The 19,026-nt window shown below is 39.5% G+C and overlaps 1 protein-coding gene and 1 long non-coding RNA gene across 10 annotated transcripts in view; one reads left to right on the top strand and one right to left on the bottom strand.

The window, feature by feature from the left end:
- TMEM63C (transmembrane protein 63C) overlaps positions 1-19,026 on the bottom strand; it is a 134,186-nt gene that overhangs the window by 23,340 nt on the left and 91,820 nt on the right. For all 9 annotated transcript variants that reach the window (XR_011970712.1, XR_011970713.1, XM_072624978.1 and 6 more), the window contains 6 exons: positions 18,676-18,749; positions 17,434-17,514; positions 17,171-17,294; positions 16,502-16,635; positions 2,539-2,661; positions 1,415-1,568 (listed from right to left, as the gene is read on the bottom strand). Coding sequence is in view for 7 of the 9 variants with exons in the window: in XM_072624978.1 (XP_072481079.1) it covers positions 1,415-1,568; positions 2,539-2,661; positions 16,502-16,635; positions 17,171-17,294; positions 17,434-17,514; positions 18,676-18,749 (690 nt within the window). In the remaining 2 variants the exon portion in view is untranslated. The remainder of the gene's footprint in view (positions 1-1,414; positions 1,569-2,538; positions 2,662-16,501; positions 16,636-17,170; positions 17,295-17,433; positions 17,515-18,675; positions 18,750-19,026) is intronic.
- Positions 176-12,002, top strand: LOC140514531 (uncharacterized). Its single transcript, XR_011970714.1, has 3 exons — positions 176-299; positions 10,020-10,216; positions 11,692-12,002. It is a non-coding gene; the product is annotated as an uncharacterized lncRNA (long non-coding RNA).

Genomic DNA, 19,026 nt, shown 5'->3' with positions numbered 1-19,026 from the left:
CCTTCTATCTCCATCCCTTCCCTCCTATGCATACCTTAGGCATAGTGATACCACCCCAAACCTACCACTTTTGAGTACCATCTCCCATCTAATTTATGTTACGTGATGACATAAATCTAGCATTGTGATATCACTGTATGGGGTGGCCAACCCTACAGAGATGACCATCCTCTTTCCCAGAAAGTGCAGCTGGCTTCTGGAATTGTTACTTCCTACCCAGGGAAGTGGCATGGTACAAGCTAACTTTCTCTTCCCAGTCCTAGTGCCATGCAGAGAGTGTGCTCTCTACAAACATAAAGGTTAGTGTGTGTGTGTGTGTGTGTGTGTGTGTGTGTGTGTGTGTGTAAGTGTAACTGTGTGTATCTATCTGAAGGTACATAATGCTGGGAGGATGGAGGAGAGGTAGATGGGAGTTAACCTTGGGTTTAGGAACTTGTAAATGGGATTAAGGATTCTTCAGAGTCCCTAACTTATTGAATTACAAGTATTTTTAAATGTCCTTGTTCTCTGGGAAGAGGAAGTGTGGGGCCATTTCCAGGGAAAGGAGAACAAATGATGAGGGCTAAGTATCTTGGGGGCTTAGGGAAACTGTCAGACTACTCCCTTAATTTCTACCCAAACTTGACTTGAGAATTCTAGCTAGTGGTCAATAGCTTGAGGCCAGTTATAAGATCTCTCAGGGCCTGATTTCTAGCACAGATGTGCCCAAGGATCTTTTTTTTTAAACTGAGGCAGTACTGTTAATCATTAGTCCTCATCACCTCCAATGCGATACCTAGTTTCCCAATTTATCTAACCCACCCTTGCCTCACCTTCTATTCATGACATCCTAGCTAGTTCAGGGTTTAAACCATACCCAAAGGTTGACTCCTGACCGAAGGCTATCCTGCCTACACTGACCTTGCAATAAATCTCTAGTCCTTACTCCCTTTTTTATTTTCTCAACTTCAACCTTCAAGACTGAAGATATCCTGAATTCTTCTTAAAGCAGGGTTCTTAACTTGGGATCCAAAAACTTGTTTTTAAAAATATTTTGATAACTGCATTTCAATCCATTTGGCTTCTTTATTAATCTTAAGAATTTAGTTTTGTGAATTTAACAAACACTATTCTGAGGAATCTTAAGGATATGGTCCCTTTACCTGATTGCCAAAGTGATCCACAACATGAAAAGATTAAGAACCCCAGCTTTAGATGAAGAAAACTATCAACCCTTCTGTCTATCGAGGTTATACCTCCATAGGCTATGAGGTGAGTGAGGAGTCACCCTTTGTGGTCTTCTCCTGAGTACATTTTCCTCCATGGGATTATCCCAACCCAAGAATGGAAATGCACTCCTCTTTCCCTGGCATGCCTTCCTGCCAGTTCCATCCGCACTTCCTGCCCACTCCTCCCCCTCAAGCTGAAGGAGCACCTGGAGTTTCTCGATGGGCCGAGTGACATTGAACATGTCCATGGTGTTGATAACAATGCTTGGTGTGGTGAGGAAAAAGATCAGGATGAAGAGGAACGAGTTGAGAATTAAGAAACGTCCCCACCAGTAAAATCCACGGATAGAAAGGTGCTCCCTAAGAGATGGAAAAAGAACTGTGAAACAAGAGAGGTCCACAAGGAACAGACTGAACCCATGGTAGCCTTCCTTTATTTCTTTTTTGTTTTGTTTTTGGTTTTTGGAGGAGGGAAGGCAAGGCAATTGGGGTTAAGTGACTTGCCCAAGGTCACACAGCTAGTAAGTGTCAAGCGTCTGAGGCCAGATTTGAACCCAGGTCCTCCTGAGTCCAGGGCCCATGACAGTGAGCCACCTAGTGGCCCCACTTTCCTTTATTTCTAAACAAGGCAGGGTGACTCTTTTATGTCCCTAGAAGTTCCATGTGCTCTTTGACCATGAATCCATATAGTTCTGCCACAAGTTCAACCAGGAATAGGCACAGCTCTGCTATGGGCTATACTTAAAGGGCATGTGGATGTCTTTAACAGATTTTAACAAAAACAGAGACCATTCATGTCAGGGGATAGCTTTGGTCCATGTAGTTGTTCTTTCTGGAATGATGAAGCTGGGCAGAAGGCAGGTATAGGATCTTAGAGGACGGGGTCATAAGATCAAAGGATCTGGAATGGAAACAGGCAGCTAAACGGGATGTTAAATAGAGTTTGAGACTTTGGTATCAGGAAGATCTAAGTGTTACCCTTGCCTCAAACACTTACTATGTGGCTCTGGGCAAGTCATTTTAATTGCTCAGCTTCAGTTGGCTCATCTGTAAAATAAAATCATACCCACCTCACAAGATTACTGTGAGAATCAAATGAGGTAACATATATGCAGTGCTTTGCCAACCTTAGAGTGGTATATAAATGCTATTATTATATTCAAGTGCATACCAGGAGATGGAGGCATCAGGGGACTTGCCCAAGGCCACACAAATAGTATTGAAACCCGGTCAACTTGTATCCCAATCCAGTGTTCTCTGCATTATAGTGGAATCATTGGCTTCCTCTAGCCTCAGAGGAACTCTAATGAGGAAGAGGAAGAAGACTCACCAAAGAATATCCTTAGGATGAGGGGCATAGAAGATTCTCCATTTGTGAGACTGAACCACTGATGTCACTGAGGACTGTTGTGGAGTTTTGCCACAATTAACCCACTGGAAATCTTTTAGGATCCTGGGGAAAAGAGAGAGAAAAAAAGGGGCAAAGGTCAGAGAGAGGCAGGGGAACCAAATTCCTTTCTCTGTATGAGGCCTTGAAGATTATCTATTCCAACTAATAACTAAACTGATTTACCTATTGAAAAGACATCTGAAGCCATCACCCAACGCAGTCTTTTTCAATTGGCATAAAATTTTAATAAAGTATTTTGGGCTGAAGTAGTTTTAGAAAAAGGCTGGAAATCCCAACAAACATGAGGAATAAGGAGTATACTAATTTTCATCAACTGAATATTTGCATTTTTACCAGGACCGAGGTTGTTTGTGATATCTGTGTAGGTTGGTCTTCCTCCAGGAGAAGATGGCAAAGGGACTCAAAGAATGTCTCTTAACCCACACAAATTGTCCCCTTTCTATGTAGTACCAACAGAGTCCAGCAGCAAGAGATAGAGAACTCCCAGGTAAAATAACTGCAGACAATATAGAATACTTGGGAGTCTACCTGCCAAGACAAACCCAGTATCAACACAATTACAAAACACTTTTCACACATATAATGCCAGATCTAAACAATTGGAAAAATATTAATTGCTCATGGATAAACTGAGCCAAAGTAATAAAAAATAACAATTCTACATAAATTAATATACTCATTCAATGCCATAACAATCAAACAACCAAAAATTATTTTATAAAGGTTAGAAAAAAATAACAAAATTCATCTGGAAGATCAAAAAGTCAAGAATATCAAGTGAATCAATGAAAAAAAATGTGAAGGAAGGTGGTCTAGCCATATCAGATCTCAAACTGTATTAGGAAGTGGTAATCTTCAAAACAATCTGATATTGGCTAAGAAATAGAGTGGTGGATCACTGGAACCAAGAAGGTACATAACACACAGTAGGAAATAACCATAGCAATCTCATGTTTGATAAACACAAAGATCCAAAATTTTGGGACAAGAACTATTTGTGTTTTTTAAATAATATTTTATTTTTCCCCAATTCAAAAAACAATTTTTTAACATTTGATTTTTTGTAAGTTTTGAATTCCAAATTCTATCCCTGCTGCTCTCCCTTTCCTCCTCCTTGAAACAGAAAGCAATCTGATGTAGGTTATACATGCACAATCATGTAAAGCATTTCCATATTAGTGATTTTGGGCAAGAAGATGAACAAAAAAATAAAGAAAATAAAGTGAAAAATGGTACGTTCAGTCTGTATTCAGATAACATCAGTTCTTTCTTTGGAGGCAGATAACATTTTTCATCATGAGTCCTTTGGGATTGTCTTGGAACATAGTTTTGTTGAGAATAGCTACGTCATTCACAATTCTTCATGGTACATTATTGCTGTTACTGTGTGCAGCGTTCTCTTCATTCTACTCACTTTATTTTGTATCAGTTCATGTAAGTCTTTCCAGGTTTTCTGAAATTTTTCTGAAATTATCCTGCTTCTCATTTGTTATAGCACAATAATATTCCATTACAATCATATACCACAACTTGTTCAGCTATTCTCCAGTTGATGAGCATCCCCTCAATTTCCAATTCTTTGCCACCACTAAAAGAGTTGCTATAAATATTTTGTACACATAGATTCTTCCTATTCCCCCCTTTATTTCTTTGGGATATAGGCCTAGCAGTGATATTGCTGGCTCAAAGCATATGTATAGTTTTATAGTCCTTTGGGTATAGTTCTAGATTGCTCTCCAAAATGGTTAGATCAGTTCACAACTCCACCAACAGTTAATTATTAGCCTTCCAGTTTTCCTATTTATGGTATCATCTTTTATGTCTAAATCATGTATTAATTTTGACTTTATCTTGTTATATGACAGGAGGTGTTGGTCTATACCTAGTTTCTGCCAAACTGCTTTCCAGTTTTTATCAAATAGTGAGTTTTTAATATATAGAAAACTGGGTCAAATTTATAAGAATACAAGTCATTCTTCAGTTGATAAATGGTCAAAGGACATAAACAGGAAATTTTCAGACAAAGAAATCAAAGCTATCTATAGGCATATGCTTTAAATCACTCTTGGTGAGAGAAATTCAAATCAAAACAACTCTGAGATACCATCTCAGACCCATCAGATTGGCTAATATGATAAAAAAGGAAAGTAATAGATGTTGGATGGGATATGGGAAATTTAGGACACTAATGAACTGTTTGTGGAGTTGTTGAGCCACCACTCTGTAGAGCAATTTGGAACTATGCCCAAAGAGCTATAAAACTGTGCATACCCTTTGACCCAGCAATAATCACCACTAGGTCTGTATCCCAAAGAGATCTTTTAAAAAATCTTTTAAAAAAGAAAATAAAGACCTACATATACAGAAATATTTATAGCATCTCTTTTTGTGGTGGCAAAGAATTGAAAATTGAGGGGATGTCCATCAACTGGGGAATGGCTGGACAAGTTGTATATAATTGTGAATGGAATGCTATTGTGCTACAAGAAATGATGACCTGGATGCTTTCAGAAAAAACCTGGAAAGATTTAACATGAACTACTGCGAAGTGAAGTAAGCAGAACAAAGAAAACACTGTATACATAGCAGCAACCCTGTATGATGATCAGCTGTGAATGACAGCTGTTCTCAACAATACAAAGATTTGAGACAATTCTGAAGGACTTATGATGAAAAAATGATATCTAGCTCCAAAGAAACACTGATAGAATCTAAATGCAGGTCAAAGCATTCTGTTTTGTACAAAATTTTTTTTTCTTTGGGGTTTTTTGTCCATGTTTTCTTTCACAACATGATTGGTATATGTTTTGCATGTCTGCACATGTATGCACTATCAAATTCTTTCCTTTTCAATGATTTGGTGGGGGTGGGGGAGAAGAAGAAGGGTGGGAGAGAATCTGGAACTCAAAACTGTAAAAAATGAAGGTTAAAATTGTTTGTTTTTTTTTTTTACATATAATTGGAAAAAACAAAATATTAAAAAAGGAAAGAATGCCTCTTCTCACCCCAGGTTGTCAGGGAGAATGAAATGTCCCTAAAGCAAACAAGAGTGAGGCTTCAATGGGGGAAAGGATATGAGGTAGGGGAGGGGAGATGATACTTTGACAGTAGGTTAGAGAGGGGAAGAAAGTTACATGAAAAAGGAAAAATTCATCTATACAGTTTGAGCTCAAAAAGAGATTTGAGACTCTTATTTCTACCTCCTCCCCCCAACCAGTCAAGAAACTTCTTATTTTCAGATAGATCCATGATTCATAATTTTAGATCCTACAGGAGATTGTGACAATACCTAGTTTTAGGCCTAAGTCTAAACAAAGTCAATTCTGTAAGATTTCTTTGAAGGTGAACTGCAAGTTGTTACATCTAATGATGGTCTAATATGTATCTAATGATACTTTAATCTTGTTGACTTGGGGCCAGAAGTTAATGAAATAACATCTTTATTCTCTTCCTCCTCCAATTTTGAAGAAACAGAGATCTACTAGAGAGGGAAAGTAATTTATAAAAGGCGCCATACCTAATTAGTGACAGAGCTCAGGCTGGAATTTGAATCCAAATCCAGTGAGTTTCCCCAGCTCCCCTTCGAATACCTTGCTGTGAAGCTCTTCTTAAAGAAAAGGGAGGATGTGGGTAGAGATGGCAGAGCAAAGGCAGGGACTTGCCTGGGCTTTCCCACATTTCCCCTCCAGACAACTTTAAATAACACCTCAAAACAAATTCTGGAGTAGCAGAACCCACAAAAGGACAGGGCAAAACAATTTTCCAGTCCATGACAACTTAGAAGGTTAGCAGAAAAGGTCTCTTGCACTGGGATGAGAGATAAGTACAATCCAGTGCAGGCTCCTCCGTCACAGACCAGACCCCAACAAACTAGCAGTAGACCTTGGGGTGACTGAATCAGTGGCAGCAGTGGTATCTTCTGGACCTCTCAGCCCACAGAGAGTAAGGGGATTGGACAACTGGTCAGAAGGAGTCCTTTTGCTGACACTGGGAGGCAGAACTCTGTTGCACTGCCCATATTTGGATGGGGGCAATAGTTCCTTTTCTCAATCTCTGGGTGAGGAGGAGCACCAGCATACTAAAGTTTATGGCTACAGGGGAGCAGGAACATTGTTCACGGTTGCAGGGCAGAAAAGAGTGCTTGTGATCACTCATAGACCAGAGTAAGGGCCAGGAAAGGAGTAAATAAACCTCTCCCTAGACCACACCACCTCAAAGAGCCAAACACTTAACAGTTCCACAGAACTATCTCTGAAAACAGCTGCACAAAAAATGCTGAAACTTGAAACAGTGCTCTCTCCACCCCAGTAGAGCCCCACTTTAGCATAGACTTAAAAGTCAAGAAATAGGCTGGAAAATGAGCAAACAACAGAAAAAGGTCCTGACTATAAAAAATTACTGTGATGATAGGGAACATCAAAATACAAAGTCAGAAGAAGACAGCAACGTTAAAACTAAAACTGCTACATCCAAAGCCTCAAAGAAAAAATAGGAATTGGTCTCGGGTCATTGAAGTGCTTAAAAAGGATTTTAAAAAATTAAGTAAGAGGCAGCTTGGTAGCACAATGAATACAACACTGGCCCTGTAGTCAGGAGGACCTGAGTTCAAACAGCCTCAGATATTTGACACTTAGTAGCTGTGTGATGCTGAGCAAGTCACTTAGCCCTAATTGCCTCACAATAACAACAAAAAATCAAGTAAAAGAGGTATAGGAAAACATGGGAAGAGAAATGAGAGTGATGCAAGAAAATCATGCAAAAAAGCCAACAGCTCTTTAAAGAAGGCACAACATGAACTAAAGAAAACAACACCTCAGAAGACAGAATAGGCCAAATGGTTAAAAAGTCACAAAAATCCAATGAAGATAAAAATGCCTTGCAAAGAAGAATTGGTCAAATGGAAAGAGAGGTACAAAAATTCACTGAAGAAAAGAACTCTTTTAAAAGTAGAATTGACCAAATGGAAAAGGAAGTACAAAAGCTCACAGAAGAAAATAATTGTTTAAAAATCAGAATTGGGCCAGTGGAATCTAACAAATTTATGAGACATCAAAAAATAATAAAACAAAACCAAAAGAATGAAGACAATGTGAAACATCTCAATGGAAAAGCAACTAATCTAGAAAAAAAGATTAAGGAGAGATAATTTTAAGAATTTTACTAGACTACATGAAAGCCATGACCAAAACAGAACCTAGACATCTTCTTTCAAGAAATTATCAAGGAAAACTGCCTTGATGTCCCAGAACTAGAGGGTAAAATAGATATTGAAAGAATCCACCAGTCGCCTCCTGAAGGAAATCCTAAAATGAAAACTCACAGGGATATTGTAGTCAAATTCCAGAGGTCCCAGGTAAAGTAGAAAATATTGCAAGCAGCCAGGAACAATTCAAATATCTACAGTCAGGATCACACAAGATTTAGCAGTTTCTGTGTCAAAGGATTGGAGGATTTGGAATGTGATATTACCGAGGGCAAAGGAGATAGGATTATAACCAAGAATTACCTACCCAGCAAAACTGAGTAGAATCCTTCAGAAGAAGAAATAGAATGAAATAGAAGACTTTCAAGTATTCCTGATGAAAAGATCAGAGCTGAATAGAAAATTTCAAATACAAGACTTAAGAGAAGCATAAAAAGGTAAACAGGAAATAGAAATCATAAACAGGAAATAGAAATTGATAAGGTTAAGCTGTTTACATTTCTACATGAGAAAATGGATAACTTCTAAAAACTTTTTCATTATTAGGGCAGTTAGAAGGAGCATACATAGACAGAGGACATGGGTGTGAGTTGAATACACTGGGATGATTATCTAAAAATAAAATAAAAGGGTGAGAAAAAGAAATGCATTGGGAGAAGGGAAAGGGAGAGGTAGAATGAGGCAAATGATCTCACATAAAAGAGGCATGAAAGAGCTTTTACAGTAAAGAGGAAGATGGAGGAAGTGGAGAGGAGGAGTGCTTGAATCAGAGGGAATAACATACACCCTCAATTGGATATAGAAATCTGTCTTACTCTACAGGAAAATATGAGGGAAAAGAGATAAGAGAAGGTGGAGGCTTGATAGGTTGGAGGGCGGATTGGGGGAAGTAAAATTCAGAAGCAAAACACTTTGAGGATGGACAGAGTGAAAGGAGAAAGTAAGATAAATGGGGGAAAATAGAATGGAGGTAAATACATAGTAATCATAACTGAAAAAATTGTTACAGCAGGTTTCTCTGATAAAGACTTTATTTCTCATATACATAGAAAAGTGAGTCAAATTTATAAAAATAATAGTGACCATTCAATTGATAAATGGTCAAAGGATATTAACAGCAGTTTTTGGATAAAATCTATAGTAATATGAATAAATGTTCTGAATGATTAGAGAAATGCAAATTAAAACAACTTACACTTATCAGATTGGCCAATAAGACAAAAAAGGAAAATGACAAATGTTGGAAGGAATGTGGGAAAATTGAGACACTAATGACCTGTTGGTGAAGTTATATACTGATTCAAGCATTCTATAGAACTATTTGGAGCTGTGTCCAAAGGGCTATAAAACCATGCATCCTCTTTGACCCAGCAATAACCACGATTAGCTCTGTTTCCCAAAGAGATAAAAACAAAAAGAAAAGGACATATATGGACAAAAATATTTATAGCAGCTCTTTTTGTGGTGGCAAAGAATTGGAAACTGAGGGGATGTCCATCAATCGGAATGGCTGAATAAGTTGTTATATATGATTGTGATAGAATACTATTGTGCTATAAGAAATGCTGAGCAGGATGCCTTCAGAAAAACCTGAAAAGACTTACATGCACTGACGCAGTGTGAAGTGAGCAGAATCAGGAAAACACTGTACACAGCAACAGAAATATTGTACAACGAACTGTGAACAATTTGGCTATTTTCAGGAATACAATGATCCAAGACAGTTCTGAAAGTGGTATGATAAAAATGCTGTCTATCTCCAGAGAAAGAACTGATGGAGTCAGTGCAGACTGAAGCATACTTTTCCTTTGCTTTCTTTTTCTTGGTTTTCCCACCTTTGGTGTGAGTTTTCTTTCACAACATGACTCACATGGAAATATGTTTTGCATGACTGCACATATATCAAATTGCCTGCCTTTTTAACGAGTTGAGGAAGGGAGGAAATGGGGGATAAAATCTGGAACTCAAAAATTTTAAAGGAGTGTTGAAAATTGTTTTTACATGGACTTGGGGAAAAATAAAATGTTAAATTTTTTAAAAAGAGGAGGGAGCCATACACTGTGAAAACAATAATAGCTACTTGTTGTCTAAAAATCCATGGAATGGTAGAAGCTATCAGGTGAAGAAGAGTAATAGTAGCTGATAGTTCCTTACTTGGAGGTTCTGAGGTATCTCTTTCTGTACCAAACCATAACAGAAAGGTCTGTTGATTCCCACATGGTATGTATCTGAAAGATTTATCAAAATAGATGACAACTCTTCACTTCTGATGATTCATATGGATATAGATGATACTTCCAGAATGAACCTGACAAGTTTTGCTAAAGATTACAGTCATTTTGAGGAAGAAACTAAAGACATCAGCTATGTTTTCCTCATAATGACCCACTAAAGGTAAGGAATCTAATAGAGAAAAACTGATCTGGGAAGTAAACAGCTGGTTAAGAGGGTGGAGTCAGAGAATGGGATTTGGACTTCTGGCCACAACTTAAAATAGAGGAAGATCCCTTTTCCTGGCCAGAGATGAAGTACTTCTAAAAATGTTTAGCCAGAATGTATGTATTGAGTATCTTGCAAATGTAATTAAAAGGGCTTCAAAATAAAAAAGGATTGGAGAAGGGAGACCTATATACATCTGCCAAGCTAGATGCCCCAAAAAATAACTGCAATGAAGAATTTGGAAGTTTATGGGAGACAAATCTAAAAAAAAAAAAAGGAGCTAGTAGAAACCCTGCGAAAATACTGATTTCATTGTGTAACTGAGACTTGGTGGGATAAAACCTATCTGTAGGATGTGGCCTGAGGTAAGCATACCTTATTAAAGAAAAACAATAGATAAAATATGGGTGAATGGAACCTTATATATTAAAAAAGTATAATTATGTGAGGAAATTCAGGAACCAGATGAAGGAAGCATTATGGAGAACATCTGAGTAACAGACAATAGAGGGAGAAATAAGAATGATTTTGTCATTGGAGATAAACTACAGACCACCAGGACAGAAAAAAGACATAGACTGAGTAAAAGCCTGACACAGAAGCATGACCAATAATCAGTCAACAAATGTTTATGGACGTGAAGGAAGATTCAATTATTCAGACATTTACTAAAGCTCTGCATCTCTCCTTCCTTTTACCCCCCTCTCTCAGTCATAAGCAGAACAGCCAATAAGTCATCAGCTTGACTTAATGACCTCCATCCTTCAAAAGGTGGAGGAAACAACAAGGGAGAAATCTGGGGTCTAATTATGACTAACAGAGAGGAACTGATTGTTGGGTTAGAAATAATGGGGGGAAATGGAGGAAAGTGACCATTCCCTTCTAGAGTTTAACATCAAGAAGAGGAAATCTGGGTACAGTCTAACTTGTCTAACACTTTAGATTCTGGAAAAACAGATTTCAAAAGGTTCAGAGGAACAGTAGGGAGGATCCCATGTATTAAATTTTACAGGGAAAGTTGGCCCAGGAAGAGTGAGATGTTCAAGAATGAAATATGCTCAGAACACAAGGAAACAGTTAAAAGAAGGGGGAAAAATGGGAGTTGTTGAAGAGATCAATGTGGCATTCACAGGGAACTCAGTAGAAGATAGAAACACGACCAAATAGACGATGCTTGGCATGGTCTTGTCAAAAATAGAATCAGAAGTGATAAAACTTGGAAAGAGGATGTTGAGGGAAGCTAATGATGACAAAAAGATATCACCCTTTTACTGGGGAAAAAAAGGGAGAACAAAGAAGGACTAGAAGCTTTGCCTGGGGTGGATGGAACAGTGATAACTTACAAAAAAAGAGGAGGTTTAGTTGCTCACTCTTTATTCTGCTGCTTTTCCCCTTGCCATTGACAAAGATCTTTGTGTTGCAAATGACAGAACAAAAATGGCTAATTCAAGGAAGAAGACAGTAACAAGATGGCACCAAGCTGCCCTTGACAAACTTAAGTCACTAGATGAATACCCTTTGGTATTGAAACAACCAGCAAGTGGGACAGCTGAGCCACTGTGAGTAAAAGAAAAGATCATGGAAAATGGAAGATTGGAGAAAGGAAAATGTCTTAATTTTTAAAAAGGGAAGAAAATAAATTATAGGTTGTTTGATTTCTATTCTTGGGGAAATTCCAGAGTATATTATTAAAGAGATGGTTAATGAACATCTAGAAAGGGAAGCAGTAACTACAAAAAACCAGCAAAGCTTCATCAAAAATAGGTTATATCAGACTAATCTCTTCTTTTTTTTTTTTTTGACATAGATACTAACTTAGTATATAAAGAAAATGCTATAGATCTAGTTTACCTAGATTTGAACAAGGCTTTTAAAAACTATTAATTTATTTGTTTTCAGTTTTCAATATCACTTCCACAAATTTAAAAAATTTTCTCCCCCAGATGGCATGCAGTCTTATATGGGCTCTACATGTACATTCCTATTAAATACATTTGCACAGTAGTCATGTTGCATAGAAGAATTATTACAAATGGGAGAAACCATGAGAAGAATAAAACAAAACAAAACACAGTGAAACAACAAAAAAGAAAATAGTCTGCTTCATTCTGCATTCTGACTCCATAGTTCTTTCTCTGGATGTCGATGGCATTTTGCACCATGAATCCTTTGGAAATGTTTTAGGTCCTTTGAGAAAGGCTTTTTGATAAAGGATCTGATGCTATTCTCAAGGAAAAGTCAGATGGAGAATAGATGATAAAACAATCAGATGGATGCAAAATTGGTTGGATGGCTGGATTTAAATAAATAGTAGTCATTAATGGTTAATGCCACCATGGCAGGAGGTCCTCTAGGGGACAGTCCCAAAGATTTACTAATTTTTTAATTAAGTTTCTTTTTATTTGCCCAAGGTCACACAGTAAGTAATCTGAGGTCAAATTTGAACTCAGATCCTCTTGACTCTAGGGCCAGTGCTCTATCCTTTGTACCACCTAGCTACCTCCACTTAACTTTTTCAAATCAATGATTTGGACAAAGGCAGAGCTAGCATATTCATTAATTTTGCAGATGACACAAAACTGAGAAGGAAAGCTAACACATAAGACGAGTCTGAATTTAAGAAAATCTTGATGATTATACTAGGCTGAATTTAACAAGAAAACAATAATAAAGTCAATAATACTAAACAATAATGACTGGCATTTACACTGTACTTTAAGGTTTGCAAAAGCACTTTACCAACACTTCATTTTAATTCTCACAACCACCCTGGGAAGTAGGTGCTCTTATTAGCTTTATTGTATAGATAAGGAAACTGAGGCACAGAGAGATTAAGAGTGTCTGAGGGTGGCTTTAAACTTAGGATTTCCTGACTCCAAGTCCCACACTCTATCTGCTGGGCTACCTAGCTGTCTTATACTTGGGGTTCAAAAAAATCAACCTTACAAGTTAAAGGGGGAAGTATGGTTAGAAAGCAATATGTCTGGAAAACGTCTTAGTGAACTACAAATGCAAACGAATCAGGTATGTGGTGTGGTAGCCTATCTCCCCCACCCCCAGGTAATAGTCTTTCTGTACTGTGCCTTTGTCAGCCCTCCTCTGAAGCACTGTGTTCAGTTCTGGACAGTATAGTTTAATAAGGGCACTGATAACTAGAAACTGTCCTCATTGCTCTCCTGGCTGTACTCTGGACTTCCTTTACTTCCCCAACTCTTTCTTCATCCAGATGCTTCGCTCCAGTCCTGGAATTCACACACTGTAAGATCCTGCAGCTCCTGCAACCTTTCTCTCTGATTGGCCAGCTCCTCCCAGAACCTCTACTTAAGGAGGGTACACAGACCCGCCATGTCTCATTCTCTGCCAGGCTGCACTCCTACCCCCTGCATTTGGTTTCTATTATTCTCTTTCTTTTTTAACTTTTCTGTTTCCTTTTATGAGTGGTCTTCTCTCACTAGAATTTAAATGCCTCAAGGGTACATAGTGCTAAATAAATGCTCATTGACTGAATTTCCAGAGGAGGGTTCCTAGATGGTTGGTTCTGGAAGGATCATATGTCATATGAGGATTGGTTGAAGTTAACTAGAAATGTTTAACTTGGAGAAAAGAAGTCTGAGGGTGAGAGTGGTGTGTGTGTGTGTGTGTGTGTGTGTGTGTGTGTGTGTGTGTGTGTGTGTGTGTGTAAGGGGGAATATGATACATACCCTCAACTATCTGAAGGAATTTTAATATTCAAGAGGGAATAGACTTGTCCTATTTGGCCTTAGAAGATAGAACCACGAATCGATCTAAGTTACAGAGGTAAATTGAGGTTGGCTTTCAGAAAAACTTCCTAACAATTGGAGCTGTCCAAAAGTGGAATGGGGCTGCCTTATGAAGTGGTAGGAGTCCACTCCCTGGAGACCTTCAAGTAGGAGCTGGATGACTACTAGTCATATAGGGAATTTTATGGATTTGGGGGGGTGGGGAATTCCTCTCAGGTACTAAGGTTCCTTCCAACTCTCCAACTTCTGTGGTCATTTATTGTTTACTCTCCTGGTGGTATCACAAATGAAGGGAGTCAAGTACCAAAAGAAAATCCTACTCAAATGGTGTAGTAGTAGCTTTGGACTTGGACCCAGGAGACCTGGGTTGTAATCTCAGCTTTCTGCCTGCCTCTCTAGCTCTGCAATTTTGAGTAAATCATTTGACCTTTCCCAGCTTCAGTTTCTTTAACTGTAACAGCTAGGGAATATTATCTTTAAGGTTCCTGTGTTAGGAGAGAATATAATTTTTTAAAAGCTGAAAGTAATTTTAAAGATGATAGTCTATGCCTAAGCTAGAGACAGAGGCAGAAAACTGAGTCTCCTGCTTCCTAGTTGAAAGCATCTGTCACTACACCATTTGAGTAGGCTTTTCTTCAGTTTTAAAGCACTTTTGGACTCATTATCTCATCCGTTCCTCATTTGAGTAGGTTTTTCTTTTGTTTTAAAGCACTTTTAGACTCATTACCTCATCTGATCCTCTAAACAGCTCTATGAGGTAGGTATGGCTAGGGTTATTATTTGACAAATGGGCAAATTGAGCCTAAGGAAGGTGAGAAAGACCATAAAGTACACTGATGGTGGGGCTTATATTAAAAATCAGGTTTCCTTTTACTACATCACAGAAGGACACTGATCAGTCAGGGTTCCTTGTGTCTCTCCCTATTCCCAGTCTGCCTGCCTGGTATAATTTCAGAGTTTTGCATTAGGTTAGTTATGCCTCCAAGTGGAACCCTCCTTCTAATTGGGGATAAAGGAGGGGAAGATGATGATTACAAAATAAGAAGGCTGTATTAGGTGACCTCTAAGATCCCTTCCTTACACTAATCTAACACTGTGATTAGAAGCTAAATGGGAAAAGAGACAGTAAAGATATGAAAATGAGATGCCCAGTGGTGAGTGTGTGTAGTGTGTGTGTGTGTGTGTGCATGCGCGCGCATGCACGTGTGCATGAAATGGAGTGGGTGTGTTGGAGTGTCCAGTGGCTGAAGGGCTTTTTATACATTTGCTTCTATTGAAAGAAAACTGACTATGAAGAGAACCTAATACAGATCTGTTTGCCTTCCTTGACTGGGAAAATTGTTGCCAGTTACAAAATGAGAAGGGGAAATGGGCATAATGCTTAATGTGACAATTAGAGACAGACCCCCAAATGACAAAACCTATATTGGACACACAGCTCTTGGAACAAAGAAATGAATAAGGGGGCAGCTAGGTGGCATAATAGATAGTGTTACCTTTGGAATCAGAAATACCTAGGTTCAAATCTTACTTCTAATTACTTGTAACAACTTCTCAGCTTTTACTAGCTGTGTGATTCTATGTTAAGTGATAACCTCTTAGCCTTGATTTCCTTATCCATAAAATGAGATTGATAATACAACAAAGGCTTATTGGGAGGATCGATGAGATAACATATGGAAAGTGCTCAGCAAACCTTAAAGCACTATGTGCATGTGGGCTATAATTCTTAAGAGTGTAAATGAGAATGGGGAAGAAGTGATTTGAATGTTGGCTGAGTATGTAATCACACTGCCTTCCCATGTGTCTGCACTGAAAAGAGGGGAAGGAAGTAGGAGAAGATCCAGAACTTGGAGACCAATCATTATGGAGTTGCAATCCATTTCCCATGGGAAGGGGCTGGGAGTATGGATAATGACTAGAGTGGGAGCATGCTCCAGCAACACTGGTCTACTTGCTTCCCTTCACAGGAACACAACTCCATCACCCAACTCTGTACCTCTTTCCTGGCTTTCTTCCATTCCTGACATGGCCTTTCACCCTTTTTTGCCTCTTAGCTTTCCTGGCTTCCTTCAAGACTTAGCTCAAATCCTAGAAATCCCAGGATGCCTTTCCCAGCCCCACCTCTCCCCCATTGCCAATCCACTGTTCATACCTTCCCACTGAGACGACTTTCAATCTACTCTGTATGTACATCTTGAATGGACAATTGGTTCTACAGGGCTACCACAGTGAAGATGATGGGTCAACTTGGAACACCAGACAAGTTATTTGTGTGTTGCTTTTCCTGTTGGGATATAAGCTCCTTTATGGCAGGGACAGTGGGTTTTTGTTTTTGTTTTTGTTTTTGTTTTGGTCTTTCTTTGAATAAGGAAGGCTTAGCTTGGTGGCTGGCACTTAATATACTTGTTGACTGGCTGACTGACTGACTGCTTGACTGAGAGGCCAAGTAGCACTCCAAGTTTTCTGGGGCACTCACAGAGCTGTCATCTTCTCATCTTGAAAGGTGACAAAGGCTGCATCCAAACGCTTCTGGGAGATTAGACTCCGTTCAGCATTGAACTCATCAGTCAACCTCTCCTCTAGCTCACTGAAGTATTGCTCAGCATCAACCTGTGGGGTTGAGGGACAGAAAGAAAGGGGGATAAAAAGGAACCAAACTGGGGATGAAAGATGGGGAACTTGGAAAACATTTGGGTTAGGCAGGGAGGCCCAAATTCATGGGAAATTTGAGTGGTGGAAAAGTCATCTAATGCCAATTCCAAACCGGATAGAATATTTTTGTCTCTTAAAGAGATCCATGGTCTCTGAAGCTTGGCAGGTTAGGTGGCTTCTCAAGTTGCTTCTAACTTTGTGATCCTCTAAATATTTCTGTCCTTTATAATTAGGGAAAATTAGAGAAGGGATTGCCATTCTTATTGGGGACAGAACACCAGAGATGGCTATGTAATGGTATTTTAGTTCAAAGGAAAGGGGCAGCAAGCAGAGAGCTGGTGGGGTCCTATGTGGTCACCACAGTGAAAATGATAGGCCAACTCGGAACACTAGATAGAAGCCAGAAGCCAGGACATAACACCTGCCTTCCCCCCATGCTCAGCAGATGCCCTGAGCTCTTGGGTCGTGTGGGGTACAGTCCCCTCCCTGCTACCTCCTTGAAGCATTTGCAGCACTGACAGAAGCAGATACAGGCACAGGGGTGCACTCGGATCATCGATTTTTCACTTTTCTGAGCAACTGAGGTATAATAGAGTCGGCCTTTCATTGCATGGTGTCTGTTTGGGAAGGGAGGAAGAAAAAGGATGTCAGTGGTTAGGTGTGGCAACAGCTTGGTTTTCTCAGATTCCAATGGGCCCAATTTCTTAGCCTCCCCAGAGCCATGGAAATGAGGTTGCCAAATATAGACTCACCCACCTTTGGTTATCCAATTCTATCAATTTTCTCAGATCATAGCAGAAGTGGACTTTGGTCACTGTGCAGCTGGGATAGGCCTCACTGCAAGACAGACACAGATACATATACAGAACTGAGTGTCCAGGGGTAAACAGAGCTTTTGCTGTCTCACCCTGACCTTGGATCTGGGCCAGTGATCCTAGAGAATAAATACGCAGTTCCTCCCAGCCATCCCTTGAATTTATAGGACTTCAAGAGCAGAAGATAATAGTTTTAGAGTTGGAAGGAAGTTTAGAGGCCATCTAGTCCAACTAACTCTTAAGGCCCAGGAGGGTTATGTGACTTGCCCAAGGTCATACAGCTAGTCAGTTACAGAAACAGGATTTGAAACTGGGTCTTCTAAATACAAAACCAATGCTTTTTCAACTCTGCCATGCACTGAGCTTCTGTGCCTTGGAATCGAGCTAGTCTGGGACTCTAAGCATAGGAGGGGGTCATCTCCTTTCTTCTTCTAATCCTTTATGGCTTTATCCAGCTGGAAAGAACATATCACTAAAGGAAGTCAAGGTTATGGGTTTGACCTCTATGGAGAGCACTTTGCTTTTTTCTCTCCTAGAGCATGAAATTGTGCTTTTAATTCAGGGTGGTAGCTTTACTATTCCAAGAAAAACAATGTCACTTGTGCAGTATAGCCCATCATATCAGTGGGAAGACCATTCCAGAATGTTCATTGGTGAACTAGGGTCCTAAATTATGGCAGCCAGGTTGATTTGTCTAGGGATAGAAGAGTAGGAGAGGGAGGATGCCTTTTCAAAAAGTTCTGTGTGGAGAGATCTTGAGAACAATCTTGGGTCCCTTGGTTAGTGCCGTGAAGAAAGGGAGAAGTATCAGTTTTAATTTGCCAGCCTGACTGCTGCTCTGTCTCCCTGCCTCCTGACCTATAAGCTCCTCCTGGGCAACTTCTGGTTGAGAAGAAATGATCACATCAGATATGAGAGGAGGAGGACAGAGGATATCCAGAACAGAACTACAGCTTCCCTGCTAGTCATATTTAGGATCACAAATCTAGAATTAGAGGCGAACTCAGAGGGTATCTAGTCCAACTCTTTCATTTTACATATAAGGAAAGCAAGGCCCAACGAGGGAATAGTGACTTGCCCAACGTCACCCAGTTAGTGTCAAAGGCAGGATCTGAACCCAGGTCTTCTGATTCAAGAACCAGTTCTCTTTCTACTATACCACCAACTCTTCCTTCCCACTCACTGAAAGTGTTTGATGATGATCGCAGGATCTGTAACTTCCTTGGGGAGGTAGGTGATCAGCAGGGTTTTGGTTGTCTGGGGGAGAAAAGATAGAAAAAAAGGGCTGAGCTTGACCATGTTGACTTTCAGTCCAGGTTCTGATACTTAAAATCAGCCCCTGGGGGTAGCAGTGATGGGGAGGTAGGAGTATACTTAGAAAGGACTGTAATTTAAAAGCCATGGGCGTCAAACATTTTACAAAAATGGTCACCCCCTGAAATAGAAACTAACAAGAATCAAGTGAAAATGGCAATCTGCTGGACCCTTTCCAGTGTAATCTGTATAACCCACTTTGTATTGGCATTTGGGAATG

Source organism: Notamacropus eugenii, chromosome 7 (genome assembly GCF_028372415.1).
Source record: "Notamacropus eugenii isolate mMacEug1 chromosome 7, mMacEug1.pri_v2, whole genome shotgun sequence".
NCBI classification, from domain to species: domain Eukaryota; kingdom Metazoa; phylum Chordata; class Mammalia; order Diprotodontia; family Macropodidae; genus Notamacropus; species Notamacropus eugenii.
The sequence above is the reverse complement of the archived record's forward strand: the minus strand, read 5'-3'. Positions and strand labels throughout refer to the sequence as shown.